This window comes from Pelophylax lessonae (assembly GCF_965119305.1).
Source record: "Pelophylax lessonae genome assembly, chromosome: 13".
NCBI lineage: Eukaryota > Metazoa > Chordata > Amphibia > Anura > Ranidae > Pelophylax > Pelophylax lessonae.
In genome coordinates this window covers 97,489,140-97,514,267 of record NC_138780.1, presented here as the reverse complement: position 1 = coordinate 97,514,267, position 25,128 = coordinate 97,489,140, and the positions used below count along the sequence as shown (strand labels likewise).

Sequence of the window (25,128 nt, the reverse complement as noted above, 5' to 3'; positions counted from 1 at the left end):
TACCCTAGGTGGATGCAGCATCGGTTCGATGCTGCATCTGTCCCCTGCAGACTTTAAAGTCGGTATCTCTCCAAAGCCTTGACCCAGCTGAGTGACGTCGGCCAACAATGGGCTTTAGTGCCGGTTCACACTATAGCGATGTCAGACATCAAATGTGATTCGCACTGTACTGTTCTGCAAATCACATGCGATTTCTGTGCAATGCAAATTCAGCCATACTGATTGTATGGCTGAATTTGCATTGCATTTGGACCAAAGTCGCACAGGACCCTTTTTTTTTTTTTTTTTTTGGTCCGCATGAGAATCAGATTGCATGGGTGTTCCCACTTTTGCGATCTGATTCCTGTCCAAATTGACAGTTCATACTGCACTATGCGAACTAATTTGGGGGTGTCATTAAGTTTGTACTGACACTCCCAGCAGTTAGCATTTTGGCAGTGTGAAATGCCTGCGAGTCGGGTGCGATGCTGGAACCAGCAGAGGATTCGCAGGGTTCCCGCATCGCACCAGTGTGAACCGGCAATGAGCCTGCTGGTGGCTGAAAATGGGTCACAGGTGTGCAGAAAGAACTGCACTTTGATCCGTAGGACAAATAAACCAAAAGAACTTTGGTCATTCTTCTCCTTTTTTAAAGTAAACATAACTAAAGACAAACCCCCCCCCCCGCTTTGGATATAGTGAAGAGCGATTAGAATTTTATTGCTGTCTGTGTCCCCATTAGGGAGATTTATCCTCTCCATTTTTCCTGTTAACGGTTTATCATTGCATGTAAAAGAAAATGCTACATTTTGGTATGTCCCCTGAAAAGTAATAGAGGGTAAATCTTCCAATGGGAACACTAGTTCTGATGACCTGAGGGGTCCCAAGGGATTCCTTTTAATTTGCAGGGATTTCCTCCCGCTTCCTGTAACAGGAAATCCCCCCAAAAATTTGCCTATAGTTCTACTTTATTTGGACATTGCAAGTTAAAGCGTTTCTCTTATTCGTGACTACATGGGTTGTGCTGCCCGCTACAGGCAAACAGACAATGATTACAAAAAAAAAAAGCAGACCCCGGCCCATTGATACTCAATCTCAGTACAGCCTTTGTTTTGTGCTAGTGTCTTTAGATAATGGATGTGCCTCTGAAAGCTCTGAAAATTTCTTTCAATGGGTGTTTGCCAATGGATTTTATTGCCTATTCTATATACACCCGTTGGGGAAAAGGAAGGATTTTATGTAGGTAGGTTGCCTACAGCCCAGACCAGTGACCAGAGGGACCAGACTCCTCTGATGAAGATTGGGCACAGCTTTTGAGGTTGCTGTCAGCACTAGACCCTGTGGGCAGCACTAATCCAGGTACCTGGTATCTGTTACACTGGATGGGTGCTTTACAGGTCCAGGGTGATGATTCTTGTAGGGGAAGCTGTGTCCCCAAAGGCCCCCTTGGGGCATGCCTGCTGTGATGGATAAAGATTGGGTTCTCTGAGTGCTAAGACTGGTGAGTGACCCTCTACAAATGCTACTCCTGTGGCTATTCCTCTGTGTCCTTCTACACTGCATACTCCTGTTGTGCTTGGCTGCTGCGGGAGGTGCAGACTGTGAGATGCCTATGTTTTTTACTGTGCCTTCTGACAATAGTTTGGTCTCTGCTGCTGTGTGCAGCAGTGGATGAAAGGAGACGGGTCCTGCTGGCGGGTGTGCATGATAATTTTATGGATGCATTAGTGCATCAGCAGCCGACCTTTTAAGCTCTCTGGGCATTCTCACACGTGTATAAGCTCCTGCACATGGACACCTCTCCCTTCAGCACAACGTCACAAGTGGAGCAGCAGGTCTTCTGAACCAGGGTATCTCCCTACAGTTACTGTGGTGATGTCTGATGAAGGTTGCTAATCCACTAGCTGTTTTTGCTGCTGCAAAAATGCTCCTCTCAGCTGGGTGGCCATGTTCACCACCTTCTGGATTTGAGGTTTTATTGTATCCTTCAGCAAGGTGGAGGGGTTTTACGGTTTCTATTCAAATATTTTACAGTTCCAAAGCCAAACTGAGCTATCCAGCCTATTCTGGACCTAAAGGGTCTCAACAAATTTCTGAAAAAGTTCAGGATTGAGTCTGCCACATCTGTGATTGCTTCACTTCAGCAAGGTGACTTTTTAGTGTCAGTGGATATCAAGGATTTGTCTGATCCAGGATTCCACTGACATTTGTGGCTGATGCCCTAGTGAATCTGTGGGTTCTGACTCAATTGATCCACAGGATAAAGACACAAGGTTTGCCAGTGTTCTATCAGAGTACCGCTACCTATCAGATTCTGCAACTGGAAGTGACATTCGGATGAGAACAACTTACTGCGCATGCGCCATGGGTTCCAACATAGCCAGTATGTGTTCCAATAGGCTTCCTAAAGTGACAGAACAAAGCGGTGGACATCTTACAACCACGCAAGTCTTGGATTTTACATTTATTTTAGCAGAATAACAGTATTACATTTCTATTATTATTGTAATATAGTAAATATAGGGAGAAACCTGCAGGTAGAAGATGGCTACAGCCATCTTGTTATACCATGACTACTCGGCAACAAACTGATTATATAGTGAAATAGACTATTTGAGTATATAAGGTAAGTTTACTGCTATAATGGGTGTGTGGGTGTAATAAGATGTCCGCTGCTTTGTCTTCTGTCACATAAGGACACCTATTGGAACACATAACGGCCATGCTGGAACGCATGGCGCATGCGCAGTAAGTTGTTCTTGTCCAAACGTAACTTCCGAATGCAGAATCTGATAGGTAGAGGTGTTCTGATAGCACACCGTTGATTCTTACCATTCTGGCTTGGCCTCGAAGAACCGATATGTGGACAGGTGGTGGGCTCTTCCAGATTGACCAGACCTGCTGTTGCATGGACCTAAAATTCCTGCTTTATGGTCATTGGCTTTGATGGCATAGCTGTTGAGGCTTAAGTTCTATTGGACAGGGGTGTTTCTGACTCTGTTATTCCTAAACTGCTCAGGGCAAGAAGTTTACCTCCAAAAAGGTATATCATTTGCACTTGGAAGGTCTATTTTTTTACTGGTTTGAGGCTTGATGGTTATATCCTCAATGGTATGGCGGGGGCACATTTATTTGACTGTTCTCCTGTATTGTCTGGAGTTGTCACTGGCCTTGAGTACCATCAAAAGTCAGATTTGGGTGCTGGCTTCCATTCCAGAGGACTGTTGCATCCCATTCCTTGGTCAAGGCTTTCGTACAAGGGATCAGGTATGTTCTACCTGTACAGTCTCTGGTGTCCCCGGTCCTGTCAGTTTTACAGCTCGCTCCGTTTGAACCCATTCAGCATATTTCTTTGGTGTTTCTCCTGTGCAAGGTGGTCTTTTTAGTGGCCAATACTTCTGCTCGTAGGGTCTCAGAGCTGGCTGCACTCCTGCAAGGAACATTTTCTGCTCCTTTTTACTGAGGTAAATTATATAATAGTTAGGAAATTGTGTTACATTTTTTGTCCTACTACAAAACCCCTAAGGAGAAGGTTCTTCACTCCTTGTATGTGGTCTGCGCTGTTGGGCCTGAAGGGCCTTGTAAGGGACAGGCTGCTTCCTGCTCAACTATTTCTTGGTAGATTTATCAACTCCTTTTTCAAGCCTTTGGTACTAACGGCAGGGTTCCTCCCTTTCCAATCCAGTCCCATTCTACCAGGCGTGTTGGTGCTTTTTGAATGATTCAGCATTAGGCTTCAGCTGTTCAAGTTTGTAAGGTTACTACCTGGTCTGTTCACTTGTTTATATTTTCACCTTTGCAGAAGCTCCTACAGGCGGCTTTATAGTGGTTTAGTGCTTTAAATATCCCCAGTAGTCATGAATAAGAGAGAACCTGTGTCCTGTGATGTATGAAAGATGGAAGAAATTAGGATTTGGGTGTTTTTTTTTTTTTTTTTTTTTTTTTTTCAAAATTGGGTAAAATACAGGAGAGGTACATATTGTAACATAGTGCAGTTTACAGTAAGTCAAGAGGTTTTTGTCATGGTGTGAATCGAGACATGATATAGAAATACAGTGCTTGGACATTCTGATGTGATATGTCACATAATTTATATCAGGGCTTGACAAACCCCAGGCGCTAGGTCGCATTGGTGACTAGAATTAGCAGCCTGGTTGCCTTCCCTGTGTCCCAGGCCAAAACATCCGAAGGAAATATCTTTGGATGCCTTGGATGTGGTTTGGGAAATTAGGGTGTACCTGGCAGCTACGGAGTCCTTTAGGAAGTCAGACTCACTATTTTTGCTTTTGAATGGGCCTTGGAAAAGTTTGTCCACTTCCACTGCAACCATTTCCAGATGGATCAGACAGCAGGTGGTTCACGCCTATTTCATTAAGGGTCAGGTTCCACCTTTCCCTGTCATGGTGCATTCTACTTGGGCGCTCAGTGCCTCCTGGGCCTTCCGTCATCAGGCGTCAGTGGCGCAGGTTTGCAAGGTGGCCACCTGGTCGTCGGTGCACACTTTCACAAAGTTCTATCGTGGATGTGTTGGCATCTGCGGATGCTTCCTTTGGCCACAAGGTTTTTGCAGGCTGTTGTTTAGAGGACCTGGTCCTCTTTGAGGGTGTATCGTTTTTTTCAGCTAAGCTTCAGTTGTTTTGGTTGAGCTTCTGTTTACCTGGTTGCCTATAGTTAGCCTTGGGAGTTTCTTTTTCGCTGTTCCCACCCCTCATGTTTAACACTGCTTTGGGACGTCCCAATGGTTAAGAAGATTAGGAGCTGTGTCCGTTAATGAACAAAAGAAAAAATGGGATTTTTTTTGACTTGCTGTAAAATCCATTTCTCTGATGTTCATTGATGGACACAGCACCCACCCCTCTGTGGTGTTGTAATTCTGACACTGTTTGTAACAAAACTGAGTACCAATAGCAGAGAAGGCGTATACCCCTGGGACTGCCCATAGGCGTAGCCAGGTTTTTTTTCTGCGTAGTGTCCTACTCTTGTAGGGGGCGGTATAACCCAAGGGTTAAGAAGAACAAGAGCGGTGTCTGTCTATGAACATCAGAGAAATGGATTTTACGGTTAGTCAAAAAACATGTACCATTTAAAAAAAAAAAAAAAAAAATGTTCATTTTGGAATTGATGGCAGCAACACATCTTAAAAAATGGGGCAGGGCAACAAACAGTTGGCAAAGGAAGTGGTACTAACCAGGAAGAGCTGGAAAAACATATTGCAACTATTAGGTAATTGGCAGCAGATCAGTAACGTGACTGGGTATAAAAAGAGTTTCACACTATTGGGTATTGTCTTCCGCTCCGCAGGAGTAGCTAGGCATAAAGACTTAGTCAAAAGAACAAAGGCATTTACATATACACACCCATGTGGGCTGTCCCACTGGTCAATACCCCCCTGCAGTGACCACTCCCAACTCAGTTTCTTTCTGCCTAGCGTCAGGAGTAGTTAGGCTTCCCTGTGCTGGGGGCTACAGTCTCAGCCTTTCTAATCTTCTTTTTTTATTTGATTTTCTTTGAAAATGTCAGTTTTTATCTTTGATTTACTAGCTGTTCATTTTGTCAGCTTTAGTTTTAGTCGTTTCTTCAGATGAAGATGGATTCATGCGGAGCTGGGAATCGGACTGACTGCCCTGGTTTTTCCAGGGCAGAGGGTCAGAGGGACCTCCAGCCCGCCATCGAGCGTTCGTCCTGGCATTATGAACGACCCATCATCCCTGCTCGCAGCAGGGATGCAGCCGTGAGGTGACTACCTCACTGGACACATCTGCGATATTGCAGTGTAATGTCCCTGGCTTTCCCTGTCAGAGGAGGACAGCGGCTTTCCGTGCTGAGAGGCTCCCCACGCCATCTGGTACAGGTAAGTACTTCTGTGTGGGGCCTCTGTCTGGGGTGGCAGTCCTGTGTTGCTGTGTGTCCCCCATGTCTGTGCTGGTGTGGGCATCCCTGTTTGTGATCCCTGAGGGGGTCTTTTATGTACATACGCTGCGCTATGGTGCTGTGTGTTGTGGGAGCCCCTTTTTCCCTGTGTCACTTTGGTGTTTTCACTGGGGGTGCAGACGACGTGTGTGGCGGCCGCAGCGGGGAAAAACCGCGCGGTCCGCCATTTTTTGCTTTGGGCAGGCATGTTGGCTTCACTGTGGGCTACTTTACATGCTGTTTTGGCGCCTTCCGCCGCCATCTTGAGTGTGGCCGAACAATCGTTCCGCACGTGTTCGGCGGCCATTTTCCCGAAGTCTCCCATTCAGTCCTATGGGCAGTCCTTAGTGTCCAAAATGGAGGTGCTGATGGCTGAACGTGCTGCTAGAAAGAGGCCCAGGTTATCTCTTTCAGATGGTGATATGGCTGCTGCGGCGGGCGTGCCCTTTTTAGGGTCTCGCTCATCCTTAGATCCGCTGGGGTCTGAGGGGGAGGCGGAGGTGGAGGGGTTTGATGATTCTCCCCCGGGGTCACCTGAACGCGCGACCATGAATGAATTGATTGTTTCTGTAAAGGAAACACACATTTGGAGGATGAGCCCAGTCCTCCAGGACCTGCAAGTCGGCGCAGGTTTTTCCCTGCCCCGCTGAGTTTCATTACACTGTTGATGAACTGTGGCACACTTTAAAATGTCCATTTCTGGTACCTAGTCGGTTCAAATTACTTTATCCCTTTGCACCGGCTACGGAATCGCGATGGTGTGTGCCTCCACAAGTGGATCACACTGTGGCCGTGTTAAACAAGGCTACCTTGATTCCTACAGAGGACACCCCGGTTTTTCGGGCTCCCACGGACAGACGGTTGGAGTCTCTAGCCCGCCATTCCTACACGGTGGCGGGCTCCTTGCTCACACCTGTTTTCGCGTCCGTTCTGGTGGCTCAGGCGGTGGCTGATTGGACTAAGATGCTTAGGAGCAACCTTGTGTCTGATTCTGTTCCACCTGCCCGGCTGGCGATGGTGGATCAAATTCACCAAGGAGTCATGTATTTGTGCGATGCGGCCTTAAATGAGGCCCCTTTTGGTAGCACGCCTATCTATGGTTGCGGTGCTTAACCGTCGACTGATCTGGCTGAAGAGCTGGTCGACTGACCAGTCGTCTCGGAAAACAGTGGCTGATTTTCCCTATGCTGGTTCTCGCCTTTTTGGCGAGGCGTTGGATACCTTGGTGAAAGGCGTCACGGGGGGCAAGAGCACCTTGCTGCCCCAGAACCCGAAGTACAAGTCCTTTCGCGGCAAGCGGGGTTCCACCTCTTGATCCACTCAGGGGTCCTTTCATGCCTTTCGGAACCAAACCAAGGGCAAGCCCTTCAAGGGCCAAGGTAGCCAGAAGAAGCCCTGGGCAGGCAAGCAGAAGTCCGGCAACGCCGATGCGGCGGGTCAATCCGCCTCTGCCTGAAGGGGCGCCCTCACCAGTTTCAGGGGTGGGGGGACATTTGAGCGGTTTCCTCCAACCTTGGCTGCTCCGGATTTCGGACAGGTGGGTTCAGGAAATCATTAGATCAGGGTACAAGATCGAAATCCTTTCCCGGCCGGTGGACAGATTTTTTCCCTCAAATCTTCATTTGTCGCCAGGGGGTCTGCAGGACCTGCATCAAGCGGTGCAGGACCTCCTTGCCCAGGGGGTGATTGTCCCGGTGCCTCATCGGGACAGGTTTCGGGGGTTTTCTTCCAATCTGCTCACTGTGCCCAGAAAGGAGGGCAAAGTGTGTCCTATTCTGGACCTGAAAGCACTGAACCGCTTCGTGCGCGTTCGAAAGTTCCGTATGGAATCTCTCCGTTCGGTGGTGGCCTCCCTGAGTCCGGGGGAATTCCTGGCCTCTAAGGATCTGACCTGAAGGATGCGTACCTACACATCCCCATTTTCGAGGGTCACCAGAGGTACCTTTGGTTCGCGATAGCGGAGGACCACTATCCGTTTGTGGCGTTACCTTTCGGTCTCGCTTCGGCTCCAAGGGTCTTTACCAAAGTGCTGGCACCTGTTCTGGGCCTGCTAAGGGCATTGCGGTCTTGGGTTATCTGGACGATCTCCTGCTAAGATCGAGTGTCAGCCAGGACCTACTGCGCGATCTGTCAACCACGGTACAGACGCTCCAGGAGTTCGGATGGACCATCAACGTTCAGAAGTCGACGTTGTCTCCATCGGTTCGTCTTCCCTATCTGGGAATGATCCTGGATTCTGCTCAGGCAAAGGTGTTCTTGCCGGAGGACAAGCTCCGGACCTTGCAGGACGAGATCAGGTCCCTCAGGGACAATCCGTCCTCGTCACTCAGGACCTGTATGCGGGGCCTGGGGTTGATGGTTTCGCCCTCGAGGCGATACCCTTTGCTCAGTTTCACACACGGTCTCTCCAAGCGGAGATCCTGGCCAGGTGGGACAGATTACCTCAGTCCCTGGATCTGAGTGTCTCGTTGAGTCGCCAGACCAGATTGGATCTTCTGTGGTGGCTCCAGTCCCCGTTGGTGTCGGAAGGCAAGTCCTTCCGTCTGTTGCTGTGGACAGTAATTACCACGGATGCCAGCCTGTTGGGCTGGGGTGGAGTTCTGGGCATCCTGTCTGCCTAGGGCACTTGGTCGGAGGAGGAATCCTCCCTTCCGATCAACATTTTGGAATTGCGAGCGATCAAGCTCTGTCTCTTCCAGTGGCCGGACCGACTTCGTGGGCCGTCCTGTTCGGGTACAGACGGACAATGCTACCGCGGTGGCTTACATCAACTACCAAGGGGGCACCAGGAGTGCCCGGGCGGCCCGGGAGGTGACCGACATTCTGTCTTGGGCCGAGACTCATGTTCCAGCTATTTCAGCAGTCCACATTCCGGGTTTTGAGAATTGGCAGGTCGACTATCTGAGCCGCCAGACCCTGGACCAGGGGGAATGGTCCTTGCACCCGGAGGTCTTTCAAATGCTGTGTGCTTAGTGGGGATCCCCGGACGTGGATCTGTTCGCATCTCGACTAAACCAAAAGGTGGAAAGGTTCGTGGCAAGAACGCGCGATCCTCTGGCGGATGCCTCGAATGCGTTGGTGGCCCCTTGGCATCAGTATCGTCTGATGTATGCCTTTCCTCCGATTCAGTTGTTATCCAGGTTCCTCTGCAGGCTGGTCTCTGAACCGCACCTTGTGATTCTAGTGGCGCCAGCCTGGCCACGCCGGTCCTGATATGCCGACGTTGTTCACCTGGCAGTGGCGCCCCCGTGGCGGCTGCCAATGCGGGAAGATCTCCTGTCTCAGGGACCGATCTTCCATCCTGCTTTACAGTCGCTGGCTTTAACGGCCTGGCTGTTGAGACCCAGGTCTGGTCTGGAGGGACAGGGGTCTCTCCCCTGAGGTCATCCCTATCCTGATCAAGGCTAGGAAAACCTCTTCTGGTAAAATTTATTACCGTACCTGGAAAGATTATTTCGCCTGGTGTGAGTCCAGGGGGTTCTCCCCTCGCTCTTACTCCGTGTCGAGGGTGTTGGCTTTCCTCCAGTCTGGGGTGGACCAGCGCCTGGCGCTGGCCACAATTAAGGGCCAGGTATCTGAGCTGGCTGTTCTTTTCCAAACTCCCTGTGGCATCTCATTCCTTGATTCGCACCTTCATTCAGGGTGTGCGACATTTGGCTCCTCCCAGGAAGGAGCCTTTACCTCCATGGGACTTGAACTTGGTTCTGTCCGTGTTACAGCATGCTCCCTTTGAAAACATCCGGGCGATATCATTGCCTCTGCTGTCTAAGAAGGTTGCCTTTTTAGTGGCGATCACTTAGGCTCGCAGAGTATCTGAGCTGGCGGCGTTGTCCTGCCGCTCTCCTTACTTGGTAATTCACAAAGATAAGGTGGTCTTGCGTCCACATTCCTCCTTTCTTCCTAAGGTGGTGTCTGAGTTTCACCTTGATTAGGACATTGTCCTGCCTTCGCTTTGTACGAGGCCTAAGCAGCCTAAGGAGGTTGCTTTGCACTCCTTGGATGTTGTCAGGGCAATCAGGGTTTACCTGTCGTCTACGGAATCCTTTCGGAGGACGGATTCCCTCTTTGTCCTTCCTGAGGGACCTCGGAAGGGCATGGCTGCGTCTGCAGCGACTATTGCCAAATGGATCAGACAGACCATTGAACAGGCCTATGCTTTGAAGGAACGGGTTCCATCCTTCCCTGTTAAGGCGCACTCTACCAGATCTTTGAGTGCGTCCTTGGCCTATTGGCATCGTGCCTCGGTTGCCCAGGTGTGCAAGGCTGCGACTTGGTCGTCGGTGCACACTTTTTCCAAATTCTACAAGGTAGATGTTCTGGCATCAGCTGATGCCTTCTTTGGCCGCAAAGTTCTCAGTGCGGCGGTGCCATGAAGGACCCTTGTTTTTTTGTGCGTCCCTGGCTGTTGGTATTTGCTTTCCTGGGCTGTTGCTCCTGTTGAGCTTTGTTTTCTGTTGCCCAGAAGGTTCTCTTACTGTGCGTGTAAGGTTCCTTTCTCTGATGTGGGTACTGCGTTACCTTTTCTACGGTTGCGTCTCCCACCCCTCATGACTACACTGCTTTGGGACATCCCAATAGTGATGACTTGGAGGAGCCGGCGACTGTCGGAGGACGTAAGAGAAAACGGAATTTTTGTAAAATCTTACCTGTAAAATTCCTTTCTCTGAGTCCTCCGACAGTCGCTGCCCCCGCCCCTCTTTTGGGGTTGTTTTATTATTGCCTACTGCTATGCTACCAAACTGAGTTGGGAGTGGTCACTGCAGGGGGGTATTGACCAGTGGGACAGCCCCCATGGGTGTGTATATGCAAATGCCTTTGTTCTTTTGAGTAAGTCTTTATGCCTAGCTACTCCTGCGGAGCGGACGTCAATACCCAATAGTGATGACCTAGAGGAGGCGGCGACTGTTGGAGGACACAGAGAAAATAATTTTACAGGTAAGATTTTACAAAAATTCAGTTTTCTACTTCCTCTCCTCCCGCTGATGTCAGCGGGAGTTCTCCGCCCCTCCTGCTGTAACTATGGGACTGGAAGAACAGAGAGGCGGCCGGTCACGTGAACGCCGGGAGGCGCTCTGAAATAAGGTAAAAATCGTCTTTTTTAAAAAAAAATAAAGGACATACAGTGGGGCACACACATGGTTACCTAACAGAGTGGATTGTAGGGACATGACAAGTGGTTTTACCACTTTAATTCATCTTGCTTCTTTTGAAAGCAGTGGAGCTGACACCTAGGTGATTAGAGCAGCAGGGAAACCAATACGTCATAATGATCACAGCAGCACACAATAGTTTAGTCTATTTTCCACAAAGGAGACCAACATCATCTGTTGCATGTGAAATGTTTGTGGGTAAATAGTTTTGCAGATTCATTTATATTTATATTTTCAGCTTTAAACAGGGGTTGCAGACACTAGGTGTGCTTGAGAAAATCCAGGCTTATCCAGCTGCCTTTTGGAGCGTACTGTGCATGAAACCTGAAAGGCTAACTGCCAAAGCTTTGGCCGACTTATTCACCGTTACTCATTATGCAGACCCAGCCAACATTCAGAAGTGTAATGCGGTCAACCTTTGGAAGGAGTATCTTCAAGACACAGAAGGTTAGTTGTGTTTAAAATGATGTTTGAAGATGACCATGTCATTAACAGAAATTATTGAAAACCATCTCACCTGTAAAATAAGCAAGTAAAGGCTTTTTCCACTGTCTGAGAAATTGTCACACAAAGTCCACAGGGATATGCCATTTTGGGAGTCTACCTTCTTTGATTTTTCTGCTGAACTTTGCCTTTTTACTGTATCCTGAAAAAACAAGGTCAGCAGGAGAAACCATTGAGAGTTTTGGGTACACAGGAGAGTCCTTTCCTGTGGACTTCATGCAAAGATTTCTTGTGATCTAATTGAAGTTTTGGAGATGTAGGCATCAGGAAAGGTGAGGTTTCCCTTGCATATTTTCCAGGTGTGCCTGTTTTCAATAACTTGGAATAACAAGTTTATAATGCTTTAATCTGTTTTATAATGCTTGTGTTTACACATTCTCTTTTCAGTGTTGTATTCTTGTGTTCAGTGTTATATATGTATCTTTTTTGTTTACACATTCTCTTTTCAGTGTTATATTGTAACTTGTGTTGATTATCTGCAGATGGAGTCACCTCTGTTTCACTGGAAAACATTCTGAGTTTTGCAACAGGTTTGGACTACATACCTCCAGCTGGTTTTCATCCACAACCATCCATTCTGTTTCATTACACACCTATCATTCCCACAGCGTGGAAAAACAAGAATTGTATTGAAGTTCCAGGGAAGAATGCCTACCGCGCATTCAGAAAAAGCATGGACAAGGCCATATGTGGTGCACTGTGCAAAACATAGCATTCTTGTATATTTCTTGTGTTTCTTGCTGCTGTGTCACACCTCTCATCTCTGGAGGGGAGAGGGTACATGTGGCCTACAATTATTTCAGAAGTGATTGGCCACAATTCGATACATATATTTGTGTATATGTATGTGCAATCCCTCCATGAGGATGTGAGGACATTGCACTTCCTTGTTAATACTTTTTTGTTTCTTTTCGAACTGAGAACTGATGTTAAAGGTTACTTAAATAGTTCAGACCTAGTGTCCTAGGTGCATATTTGGTGCTTTTAGTTTCCAGACGTGTATGTTGTATTCTGTGTTTTTTTTTTTTTTTTTTTTAATCTTTACAAGAGTGATGTTCCACACTTTATAATGAACATCAAGGATAGGAAAAAAAATCCTGATAAATATAAATAGGCATTAGGTTTCTGGGGAATAGACCGCTAATTGTGAATTTGCTGCCAAATATTCCAGCTGCTAAAACAGCCACTAGGCATGAAAACAAAGAACATTTCCATTCTTATATAGAGATATTAATCTTGTACAGGACTTAGGTTTGGTATTCATAGACCCTGGTTATAGGCGTGTACCTTCAGGTGATTGGACACAGATAGCTTTTAAAGACATGCTACCTGGTTGCCCCCTACAATCCTACCCTACTCCATGAGTCCTCAGCCATTGGACCTCTTCTAATCGCTTAGTCCATGTCTTGGAGTAAAGTACAGGGCACAGGCTAAGCTCCCTTCTGTCACTGTGTTATCCTGCATTGATCTTAAAAAGTTTAGGACTCACAGAGTGGAGTAGGGTTATAGCGAGATGGCCAGGGGGTGTGTCCTCAAAAGCTTTGCCAGTGTATAATCAGATGAAGGTACCAGCCTGCAACCCAAGATGTATCAATATCCAGCCTTCATCCTATACTGTACTCCAAGATAGATAATTGCCAGGCATGTAAACAACATTTTATAAACAATTCTTAAGCATTTTTCCCCATCCCATAAATACTCTAAAACTTTATAAAGATCTATGGGAAAAGGGTAAAAGTATTGGTTCTACTTTTTTTTTTTTATATATATATATATATATATATATATATATATATATATATATATAAATGCAGGTCAGACTAAATACTTTTATAGGCTCCTACCAAAGTGTAAAGCCTCCTGTGTCTGCAAATGTCACTTACATTACCTTTTGCTGCATGTTGTTAAAATGGGCATTAAAGCGGATCTTGCAGTAAAATGGAAAGTCTGCTTGAATTGCCCTTCCTTTTACACACCACCTACTGTTAGATAGAAGGTATAAAATGTACTTGTTAAAGTCAGTATTATACTTGCCTTACCTCCTGTCTTCTGCATAGCTGAGTGACTCCACCATCCCTATGAGAAGATTCCTGGGGAATGCAGAGCAGGCTAAATCCCGCAAGAAGATATTCCAGTACATTGCAAGAGTATCTACCTGTGAGATTTCAGCTGCTCTGTATTTCCCTGGATCTTGCTGGAAGGGAGTGTGAGGTCATCCTTGCCTGTGCAGGTGGACGATAGGGTGTGAGGTAAGTATAATCCTAACCACCCTTTTTTTTTTTTTAATACACCTTTTGATGGGGGAAGGGGCCCAGACAGTGTAACCGAACCTTGCATTTTACTGGAAAGTGCTTTTAAGTGGATCTTAAAACATTTTTATATACAAAATATTTTGGTCCGTTAAAAATATAACAAGTGGGAATACAGTCCAAGCTAAACATTTTTATTTTTTTCTGCTAATTAATGCCTGACCTCAGTTCAAGGTTTTGAAAAGTATTAAGCTACCAATCTGCAGGATTGTATTTTATTTATACGTTGTGTGTCTTTTTTTATGTATTTGACATTTTTGTCAGGGGTATTGTTTTAAACTATGTATTATGGTTCTTTGTTATTTTGTGTTGTATTTCAGAAGACTGTAACTCATTACAGTATTTGCTACTGTACAGCTGTTTTCAGTTTCTTCTCATTTTGAACTTCTTAACACTTTAGTGTGTTCAGATTGTATAAATCAGTACATCTGAAAAAGAACTTGGGTAATCACCATTTCTGTTAAATGTCCATAACTCCAGGTTTGTAGAAAAACTACACACTTTTTTTTTTTGTGAAAGCAAATCAATGATGTCCCTATCTGTCTACTAGCCCCCCATAAGTTCTGAGTTTTTGGGGTGTTTGATGTCCCTCCTAGCGAAACTTTTCTTAGGTGAGCTAGTCTGAACTAGGAAAGGTCATTATTGCTGTTTAGTGCTTCATGCTTCCTGAAAGAAAAACTTCTAGAACACTAGTAGGTAGGGAGAGAACACCGCATCTGTAATGTGTAATTCAGTGATCCTCAAACTACGGCCCTCCAGCTGTTGTGGAACTACACATCCCATTATAAAACTCTGACATTCACAGACATGACTAGGCATGATGGGAATTGTAGTTCCTGAACAAGTGGAGGGCCATAGTTTGAAGACCCCTGGTGTAATTGAAGCCAAAATGATTTGAATAGGGTGGGGAAAGATTGGAACAGCTGTCAGTGTTTGCACTGACCTCTGGGATGCTGTTAGAAAGATTTCCCCTCACCATTACAGTTTAACCAGTCCGCAATTAGAAAAAAATTCTAATTGGGAAAGAGCAAAAAAAAGAATCTTAAAGGCGTTATAGCTTAGCCTTACTTTGCTAAAACATGTCTTCCTGTACTTTGGAGATTTTTGTTTTCATGTCTAGAAAAGCCAATGCCACTAGGATAATAAGCCAGCAGAAATCTCTTAAGCCGACCATAGACTGTTTGAGTTGAGTTCAAACCTCATATGGGCAGGCTGAATGTACCCAAAGCTGATATATTGATCACCTTTGGTATAACAAGCCTGTCGGGTTTTATTCTAGCTGCTAGCAGTAATCGTGTTCTTTTGGCATGGACAGTATCCCTTGCGAACTATGGCTGCAGGAAAGAAATAGTAAAAACCTGACTGGCTTCAGTCCTTCTCCATTTTATTCAAATCAAAGCCTGTCCATTTGCAGGAAACCATTTTGGTACTAAACTTTCACATTTGTATAAGCAATATTATATACAGTTTGGGGTAATTTTACGAATCAAGAATGTTTATACTGGCCTGCTTTGCTAGTGGTGACTTGCAGTTAGGAATGCAGTTGGGGTTATGGGGTTATAACTATGATGTGGAGCCATTGCAAATTTCTTGTAGGACTGTGTTGTCTCCTGCCAGCAACTCTGATGTCATTCCATGGGCTGGCAACCACGCTTGAGCGTTTGCATTGGGGCAGTTCTTTCATGTTCTTCAACAGAAAGAAAATTGTACCCTTATCTTTTATTTATGCAGTGCTAAATCACAGGCAAAATATTTCATTTTACTCCACTGGGTTATTAAAACATACAGGGGTTTACTTACTAAATGCAGCTGTGCATGGTAGCCAATCTGCTGCTAATGTCAGCTTTGACAAAAAAAAAACATAGGTTATAGAAACATGGAACAAAAAAGAAACCGGATCTAGTACAGTAGGGGTTGGGAAAATACCCCCACCCAGAGACCCGCAACAAATCCATCATTTCTGATAAATAGCAAATATATAACAGAGGAGGTCTCCATGTGACATCTATTGTGTACATCTCAGAGTTGATCCAAACAGTACCCCTGAGGGAACTGCAAACCCTGATCATCACACCAACATTGAATTACCTGCCCATGAGACAGGACAAAAGAAAGAGAAAAAAACAAATGAAATAAGAAAGATAGAAAGGGGAGGGGTAGAGAGAGATAAGGAGAGAGGTGGAGCGGGGAAAAAGGAACAAAAAGAAATGGAGAAGATGAGAGGAAATCCAGGAAATCTGAACATTCAGCACTGTGTCCTAGATCAGCATTGCCGGCGGCACAAAAGAAAAATCCCCCCAAGGGTCTGAGGTAGTTGAAGACAGGTGGTTTATCTACAACAGGTCATCTCTCCAAAGCTATGTAGTTTTGCCTGGGTCACGAGTAGAGCCTACAAGAGCTATATATATATATATATATATATATATATATATATATATATATATATATATATATATATATATATATAATGTAGCTGGGTCTCGGTGAACGTGTCCTGCAGGTGTCTCTCCCACTCCCGTACATAAACCGGTTTACCCCTAGAGTCAAGAGCCTGCTTGTGTGAGTCAAGTGCTCATGTAGAACCAAGATGGAGTCAGGGACTGGCTCAGCCGACATACAGTTTTTCAAACTGGGTCACAGAAGATCGGGGCCTAACCGCCCGCGGCAGGCTATGAATAAAATGGTGCAGTTGTCTAGAACGCCAATCAGCCATAGGAAAACAACCAAATTGGTCACAAAGCCAGTCCAAGGACACCAGGCCCCGACCCTGCACAAACTTTCCGCATCGCACCTCACCATCCCTCATCCATGATCTGAAATAAGACACCTGTTCCCCAGGGGACAACCACAGAAAGCCCCCCAGGGGCGCGAATGGGGACACTGACGCGGCCAATTCCTCTTGTGCATTTAAAATATCCCACAATTTGAGCACATGAATGGTGGTGGACACCAGACCCAAGAGGCCCCGAGAATCACTGGGCAGCCAGGGGGTATGAGAGAGGTTACGGCCCGCCAAGAATTTTTCAAGAGGAACCCACGCCTTGGTTTTGACATGATGATGCCAATCCAAGATCCGCTTTAGAGAAATTGCCTCGTAATACCTCCTAAGGGAAGGAACCCCTAGGCCTCCCGTCCCCTTAGAGCGCTGTAGTACATGCAGTGCTCTGCGTGGGTTTTTCCCCTGCCAAATACATTTTAGGAATAAGCTGTTGAAGGCCAAGAAGAAAGATCTTGGTAAAGAGATAGAAAGTACTAGGTACGAGGTAGAAAAGTACTCTCGGCAACACACTCATCTTTAATATGCTGACTCTGCCGATCCAAGAGAATGTGGTGCAGTCCCACTCCTGTAGATCAGCTCTTATTTCGAGGAGCAAGGGTGCAAAATTGCTAGAATATAATTTTGAAACATGTGGCGTCAGATTAATGCCCAAGTATTTTAGGGAAGAGCGACATCACTCGAAAGGGAAGGACGCCTGTAACGGAGTATGGAGCTCAGCTTAGATATTGAGGAGGAGAATTTGAGACTTACTATATTTTGAAGTTTGACCAGGACTGGAACCTCCTTAACTCAGTTTTAATATTGGGAAGGGAGATTTGTGGGTCTGCAACATAGAACCGCACGTCATCCTCATAAGCAGATAACTTATGCTCTGTCGAACCAACCCTGAAACCTTTTATGTCAGCATTCAGACGAATCCTATTCAACAGGGGCTCAAGGCTTAGGGTGAAGATGAGAAGGGACAGGGGGCACCCCCTGCCTCGTCCCATTTCGAATAGGGAAGGGATCAGAAAGAATGCCATTCACCCTTCACTTCATCCCCATTCACTTGGGCTGATGGGGAGCTGTACAAGGACTCTATCCACCTAAGCATATTCTCCAGTCCCTACCTAGTCAGAACAGGGTGGAGATACGGCCAATCCACCCCGTCTAACGCCTTTTTGGTATCAGTCGACAATAGAAGACAAGGGGGGCAGTTGGATTGGGAAGTTCTTTAACGACTGCCTTGATCTCCGTCTGGGAAATGGGCTCAGCCAACTTTTTGCTGATCTGAGCCGCAAGCTGTGGGGGCTGCGCCTCTTCCAAATATTGTGTGATGAGCTCCGCTTTCTGCGTAGGTGAAGATCCAGAAAGTGAAGCAGGGAGCTGGTAGAGTTGGGTATAATGGTTCCGAAACAGTTTGGCTATTTTAGAGGGCAACACCGTCAAGGGGCCAGGGGCACTATGAAGTTTGTGAACGTATCCCAATGCCTGCTGTCTGCGAAGGGCCCTAGCTAAAAGCCTCCCACGTTTGTTCCCGAACTCGTAGAACTTATGTGATACATGTCGCAACCTTGCTCGGACATGAATCTCCAATGGAATGGAATGCTGCTCCCTAAGGGACCGAAGCTCAGCTGTAAGCGCCGCGTTTGTTTGAACTCCATCGTCCGAAGTTTAGCTAATAGAGCTAACAGTTCATCTGTGCATGCTTTCTTTAACCTAGCTCCTTGGGAAATCCGCTCCCCCCTGACAACGGCCTTGTGTCCCTCCCACACCGAAGCCATCCCGATTTTACCTGGCAAATTCTTGCAAAAATAATGGGAGATAGTGGCAGAAACCTGCTGTAGTGCCACTGTGTCATCTAATAAATTCTCATTTAATTGCCACGTCCACTGCCGTGTGCCTTGACACAAAGGGGCGAGGGAAACTGAGATGGGGGCATGGTCAGACAAGGTGAGTGAACTGATCGACGCACGCGAGAGCGACTCCAGGAGATGATGATCTGCCGGCAGGAAATCGATCCGTGTATAAACATTATGAGAAGTAGAGTAATAACTGAAATATTTCACCGTGGGGTGGAGCAGTCTCCAGCAGTCGACCAGATGATGGGACTGCAGGGATCTGCGGAAATGCTTAAGGAACACAAAGGAATGGACGGACTGGCCGGAGGAGATATCCAGGAGTGGATCAGGGCAAAGGTTAAAGTCCCCCCCCCCCCAACAACCAGGCATCCCTTCCTAAAACTGGAAAGAGAGTCTAGAACCCGATCAATAAAAGTAATTTTTCGAGTAGTAGGGGCGTATAAAGCAACCAGGGTAAGCTTAAGTGTGAATAGGGTCCCCTTTAGGAAGACAGATCTGCCTTCCGGATCGGAGTAATGTACAAAGGGGCAATGTTTGCGTATTGCGATCGCCACTCCCCCCGATTTAGGTCTGGGTGAATTACTAAGAAACCATTGATCGTACAGGTGGGTTGGAAGGCGCAGGACTGAGCACGGAAATGAGTCTCCTGTAAAAAGAGAATGCGCGCCCCCAGTCTTTGTCTCAAGACACAACTTACTGCGTTTCGATGGGGAACCCAGGCCATGGACGTTGTGTCTATCTTCAGAGACGCCATGTTATGTCACTGGTGGAAGTACCCTCGGGGTCATCAAGGGAGGAGGAGAGTGACCTGCCACAGACCGACCCAGGAAGCACAGAGCGCTGGAAAAAGAAAAAAGGTAAATATCAAGAACAAAAAGATATTACAAATGAAAAAGTGTGCCAAAGAAGCATGCCAAAAGTAACCAGGAAATACAGGCCGCCACCCATCCCCCTTAACGGAGAGAGGCCAGCAGCTCCCGCACCACCACCTTCCCTAAAAGGGAAACCTAACTCAAGAGTTGGCCTATTGGAGGTAGGTAGCACAGCAGACAATCGGCAGGCATTCCTGGGCCCGCTCCTGCGATGAAGGTGTATGTTGTAAGTCCACAGCAGCAGTCACAGGAAACAATTACAACAAGACAGTAACCGTCCCATGAGAGCAAAATCCCCAGCAAAGGAGAGGATATGGAAGGACACAAAAAAAGGGAAACCGAGCAAAGCCCCAGACAGAAGGAGTGCATCAGTAGATCTGGGCGCTTCATTGGGAGGCGTGTTCCGACCTCTGCGGCAGACCTGCTGCCAAGGTTGAGAACGGGTCAGCGCCGGAATCTCTGGCGGGGAGCGCCAGTCTGGTATGTCCACCGGCGGGAGATGAAAACGAGACAGGAACTGTGGCCGAGACAGGAACTGGCAGGTCTGACTTGTTCCAAAGGGTAACCTGGGTGCCATCCTTGGTAACTGAAAGGCTGAAGGGGAAGCCCGATCTGTATATCAGGTGGGCGTCCTGTAGCTTTTCCAGGAGAGGTTTAAGTGCTCTGTGCTACATCAGCGTGCGACGGGAAAGATCCAGGAACAGTGACAGTTTAGCACGATGCGTTCTTTCAATGAATATTTATGAAGCTTGCATATGACGTCCCGGGGGTTTATTGGGGTCAGTAGAGGGGGGCCTCAAGGATCTATGTGCTCGATCGATTTCAATATGATCGGGGCCTTTCTGCCAAGAATTTGCCTAAAGACACCCTGTAAGGTTGGAACAAGGTCCTTGTGTCCCCTGGCCTCAGGCAAACCTATGATGCAGAGGTTAACCCTGCGGCAACGGTTTTCCATATCGTCCAGCTGGTCCAGCACAGGGTTAATATGTTGAACCTGAGCTTTACTGTGCTGCTGCAATGCCAGCAGTGTAGGGGTGAAATCTTCTACCGAGGTCTCCAGGGCCTCCACTCTGCCCCCTAAATGAACAGTGTCAGCTTGTAGGGTCTCAATATCTTGTCTTAAGGCCTACTCCATCCTGGTGACAAATTTCTCCAAGTCAGCTTTAGTGGGGAGAGACAAAATATGTGACCATAAGTCTCTATCCCCCAGGGCATCCCCAAAATCCAGGCACCGGGATGAGCTGCTAGGGGAGCCAGGTGGAGGTGGAGAGGAGGGTGGCAGCTGCACCGAGAAAATCAGGGAGGCAGCATGTGTGGCTGCAGAGCACTCACCCGGCGCCATCTTGGATCTGACCCTCGGTTGCCGGCAGTCACTGGTAAAGTACACGTACAGGGAGCTGGAGTGGAGCCTCTGTGTGTGCGGGGACTGATTCTTCAGGGGCTTCTGTGCAGACAGGTCTCACCCCGTTACTGCTGTTGTGGAAGCGAGGAAAAGGAGCGGGTTGGATGGAGATCACCTCATGCACGTCTGCTCGCCTTTATGCCGTGGCCACGCCCCAGCTTATTGGTTTCTATGCAGAGCTGCCCCAGATTTTGCACTCTTCAGTTCTAGTAAATCAACCATACAAGGTATCTGAGACCTGTTGGCTGAGCAAGAGAAATTTTGATGGAGTCCTCCAGCTACGCTAAACAGTGCTCATGAAGGAATCTCTGCAGCTGGCTATTGTATTTTATTTTTATTTATTTCAGGTTCTTATACAGCGCTGTCAATTTATGCAGCGCTTTACATATACATTGCACATTCACTTCAGTCCCTGCCCTCAAGGAGCTTACAATCTAAGGTCCCTAACTCACATTCATACATACATAGTAGGGCCAATTTTATACAGGATCCAATTAACCTACCAGCATGTCTTTGGAGTGTGGGAGGAAACCGGAGTAATGAGGCAAAGAAGAGAGAAAGCCGCTCAGGTGTATGTTCCAAACCCGGTGCAGGTCAGATCCGTCATCCAGGAGTAGAAGAAATCCAAGTAGAGACCGCACTCAAGGTATATGATGAAATCAATAAGTATCTTTATTCCTCATGAAATAAAGCAGACAGACAGTGTTCAAACAGACGTGTCGGGTTGACGCGTTTCACAATGCTGTAGATCGCTTACTCATAACCGCACTCATAACCACAATGTGGTTATGAGTAAGCAATCTACAGCATCGTGAAACGCATCAACCCGACATGTCTGTTTGAACACTGTCTGTCTGCTTTATTTCATGAGGAATAAAGATACTTATTGATTTCATCAGGAAACCGGAGTGCCCAGAGGAAACCCACGCAGGCACAGGGAGAACATGCAAAATCCAGGCAGGTAGTGTCAAGCAGCATCAGCACCTGTGGCTGCCTAAATACCCTAAAGCTGGATACACACTATCCAACTTTGTGGTTAGATTTCCTTCAGATTTATCTTTTCTATGTAGTGCAGGGGCCTGCCAGATTGCATACAAATTGAAAGTGTTTAGGTTTGACCTCATTATATGGTTTTGGTAAGTCTAAAGGAAAAAGTCTTCAGAAAATCTTATAGTGTGTATGGCCCATAACAGTGACTACATTTGACAAAATAGTTATTGGTTCTTTTGGGAATGTATTGAGTCAGCATTAGGTAACACCATCCGGCAACACAAACTATTGCACCAAGAAGACAGAGGTATGGTCTGACCAGACGGCTCTTTTTGTTTTAATTTAAAGAGGAAGTAAAGTCGAAAAAAAAAAACGAGAAAAAAAAAGCCCTGTAAAGAGAAAGGCATAATGAGCTAGTATGCATCGCATACTAGCTCATTATGTAGTACTTACCTTAAAACGAAGCCGCCACCTCAGCGACAGGACGGCGACATGTCCTGCCGTCCTGCTTCCGGGTTCGCGTCCTCCGGCCATCTGATTGGCCGGAGGCGCGATTACATCACTCCCGCGCCTGCGCGCGGGAGCCGCCGTTCACGGCACTGAGCTCTGAAGGAACGGCACGGGTGGCCGTTCCCTCAGAGCGCCTGCGCCGATGACGTCATCGGCAGTTTGCACTGTAAATATCTCCTAAACGGTGCAAGTTTGGGAGATATTTATAGCACCTATAGGTAAGCCTTAATATAGGCTTACCTATAGGTAAAAGTTATACAAGTGGGTTTACAACCTCTTTAATATCATCATTGGTGGTCAGAGAGTGCTGAAGGTTCTTCTAGGGGAGAGACTGAATTTTCAAAGCAACTCACTTAATCTCAATGGGTACAGTACATCTGGAAAGTATTCACAGCCCTTTTTCCACATTTTATGTTACAGCCTTATTTCAAAATGGATTTTTTTTTTTTTTTAAATCAAGATAAAAAGTTTATTGAGAAATCGCACATAGAAACAAAGATTGCAACAAGCAGATTGGATCAAAAGCACATCTACAAATAAAGGCACAGAATCGTAGACAGATCTCAGCAACATAGCCAGTATACAGCATGAATCAAAGAACAGCCTGAACCAAAAACAAAACGCAAGGCAACAGTCCCATAACCCAGATCAAAATTATTCCCCCCCAATCTAACCTCCAGTGGTCTACCCCACCCCCAGCAATTAAAGTAACAGGCGATCTAGGATCAGATCCGTGGGAGCCATCCCCGGACAGCTCAACCAGACTCCCCAGACTTTCTGGAATTTGGCCGGGGCACCCCTATGCAAGTAAATATATTTCTCCATGCGAAGAGTGGTGCCCAGTTGCTCCAGCCAGAGTCTATATGTAGGAGGTTCCTTATCAATCCAGCGTCTCAGAATAAGTAGTCGGGCTTGAAACAGAGCTCGCGCCGCTGCCTCCCGTAAGTAGCAGTCATCTATAATGTGATCCAGTATACCCAAGAGGCAGTGCTTGGGATCCAAAGGAATCGCCAAGCCCAGAACCCTGTTTATAGTGGAGGTCACTGAGGTCCAATACCGATGCAATTTCGGGCATCTCCATAATAAGTGTATAAGGTCCCCCACATCCCTCTCACATCTATTGCCCACATTGTCCGGGCGGAGACCCATAGCATGTAATTTTGCCGGGGTATGATGTACTCGTAGTAAGATATATAATTGGGATACCTGATGGGAAACATTGAGTGAACATATTCTGACTGACTCCAAGGCCTGCTCCCATTGCTCAGCGGGTACCTCCCCCACATCTCCGCTCCATTGGTCACACGCCTTGCACGGATATCTGTCTTAAGTATGAACCCAGTAGGGCTGCATAACAAGCTGATATAAAGCCCTTAGTAGAGGTATATTGCTCCATAAGGAAAAATACCGGTGTGGAGGACAAGCTGGAGTGGGACAAGGAAGGTTGAGCCCGGCACGCATGCCGAAGCTGCAGGTAATAGTACTTCATATTATGTGGCAAGGAAAACCGAAGTTGCAATTGCTCAAAGGGCAGTAACTCCCCATTGAGCAGGATGTGTTTAAGATGGGACACCCCATACGTCAGCCACCTACCAGCCTGATCCAGCTTGTCCAGCTCAGGGTAAGAACGATAATGCCAAATGGGACTAAGAAGTATATCCGGTAACCAGTTGTAGCTGTTTGGCCTTATCCCAGATCTTCTGAAGAAGTCTATAGGTAGGGTAGAGTTTATTGGATTTAGCAAAAAGTTGAGCCTCCAACCCCTCAGGAATGCCAGTGGCAGCCGTAAAATACCCCATCAGTTTTAGAGCCGGACCACCCCCCGTCCCAGCCATCGCCCCAACCAGGTGCTGCAGCTGAGAGGCTAAATAATAAATCCAGGGATTAGGGAGAGAAAGGCCTCCCAAATCCCTAGGCTTCTGTAGTTGCTGGATCCGGGCCGCCCGCCCCCGCCATATAAGAGTCCTGAATAACGTGTTGACCACCCTGAATATTTTCAGCGTAATAACCACCGGGGAGTTGTGCAAGAAATACAAGAGCTGCGGCATCAGAACCATCTTAATCAGGTTCACCCGACCCGCAACCGATAACCACAGCTTGTCCCAGACCCTAATCGTATTGCAAAACCGAGCAAGGAGAGGGTGCACATTTAAGCTACAATAGTGGAGCGGATCTGCAGAAATCACCACCCCCAAATATTTAAAGGTAGTTACCACGGGGACTGGACAGAGCGTACCCAGGAGAGGATCCGCCGGTTTATCCAGCGGCAGTAAGGCCGAATTGGACCAATTGATAGTGAGGCCAGAAAATCGGCCAAACTCCGTTATGGTGGCCATGGTAGCTTGCAAGGAAGCCCCCGAGTCCCCAAGCAGCAGGAGCATGTCGTCCGCATACAGCAGAATCTTTTCCTGAAGGGTGCCAAAGTGAAACCCATCTATGGCGTCTTGCGATCGAATGGTAGCCGCAAGCGGCTCAATAGCCAGCGTGAACAGGAGCGGGGATAGTGGACATCCCTGTCTGGTGCCCCTCCCCAAGTAAAAGTGCTCAGATATTCTGCCACCCTCCCTGATGGAAGCCTGCGGACGGTAATAAAGCAGTCTCACCCAGGAGATAAAGAGGGCCAAACCCAAACTTTTCCAACACCACCCATAAGTAGTCCCATTCGACGCTGTCGAACGCTTTGTTAGCATCTAAAGATAACAACACTCTGTCCCCCGCATTATCCGCCGGTGTCTGCATGGCTACAAACAAGCGGCGGAGATTGATTGCGGTGGACCTATTCGGCATAAAACCCGCCTGGTCCTCGTGGACAATATGTGCAATAATGGTATTAACCCTCCTAGCCAAAACCTTTGCAAGTATTTTAACGTCAGTTTGGAGGA

General features: G+C 47.0%; 1 protein-coding gene across 2 annotated transcripts in view; it reads left to right on the top strand.

The window, feature by feature from the left end:
• G2E3 (G2/M-phase specific E3 ubiquitin protein ligase) overlaps window positions 1-12,551 on the top strand; it is an 82,658-nt gene extending 70,107 nt beyond the window's left edge. For both annotated transcript variants that reach the window (XM_082275201.1, XM_082275202.1), the window contains exons 14-15: window positions 11,278-11,486; window positions 12,026-12,551. In XM_082275201.1, coding sequence (XP_082131327.1) covers window positions 11,278-11,486; window positions 12,026-12,255 — 439 coding nt within the window. In that variant the 3' untranslated portion in view covers window positions 12,256-12,551. The remainder of the gene's footprint in view (window positions 1-11,277; window positions 11,487-12,025) is intronic.
• Window positions 12,552-25,128: the final 12,577 nt, after the last annotated feature.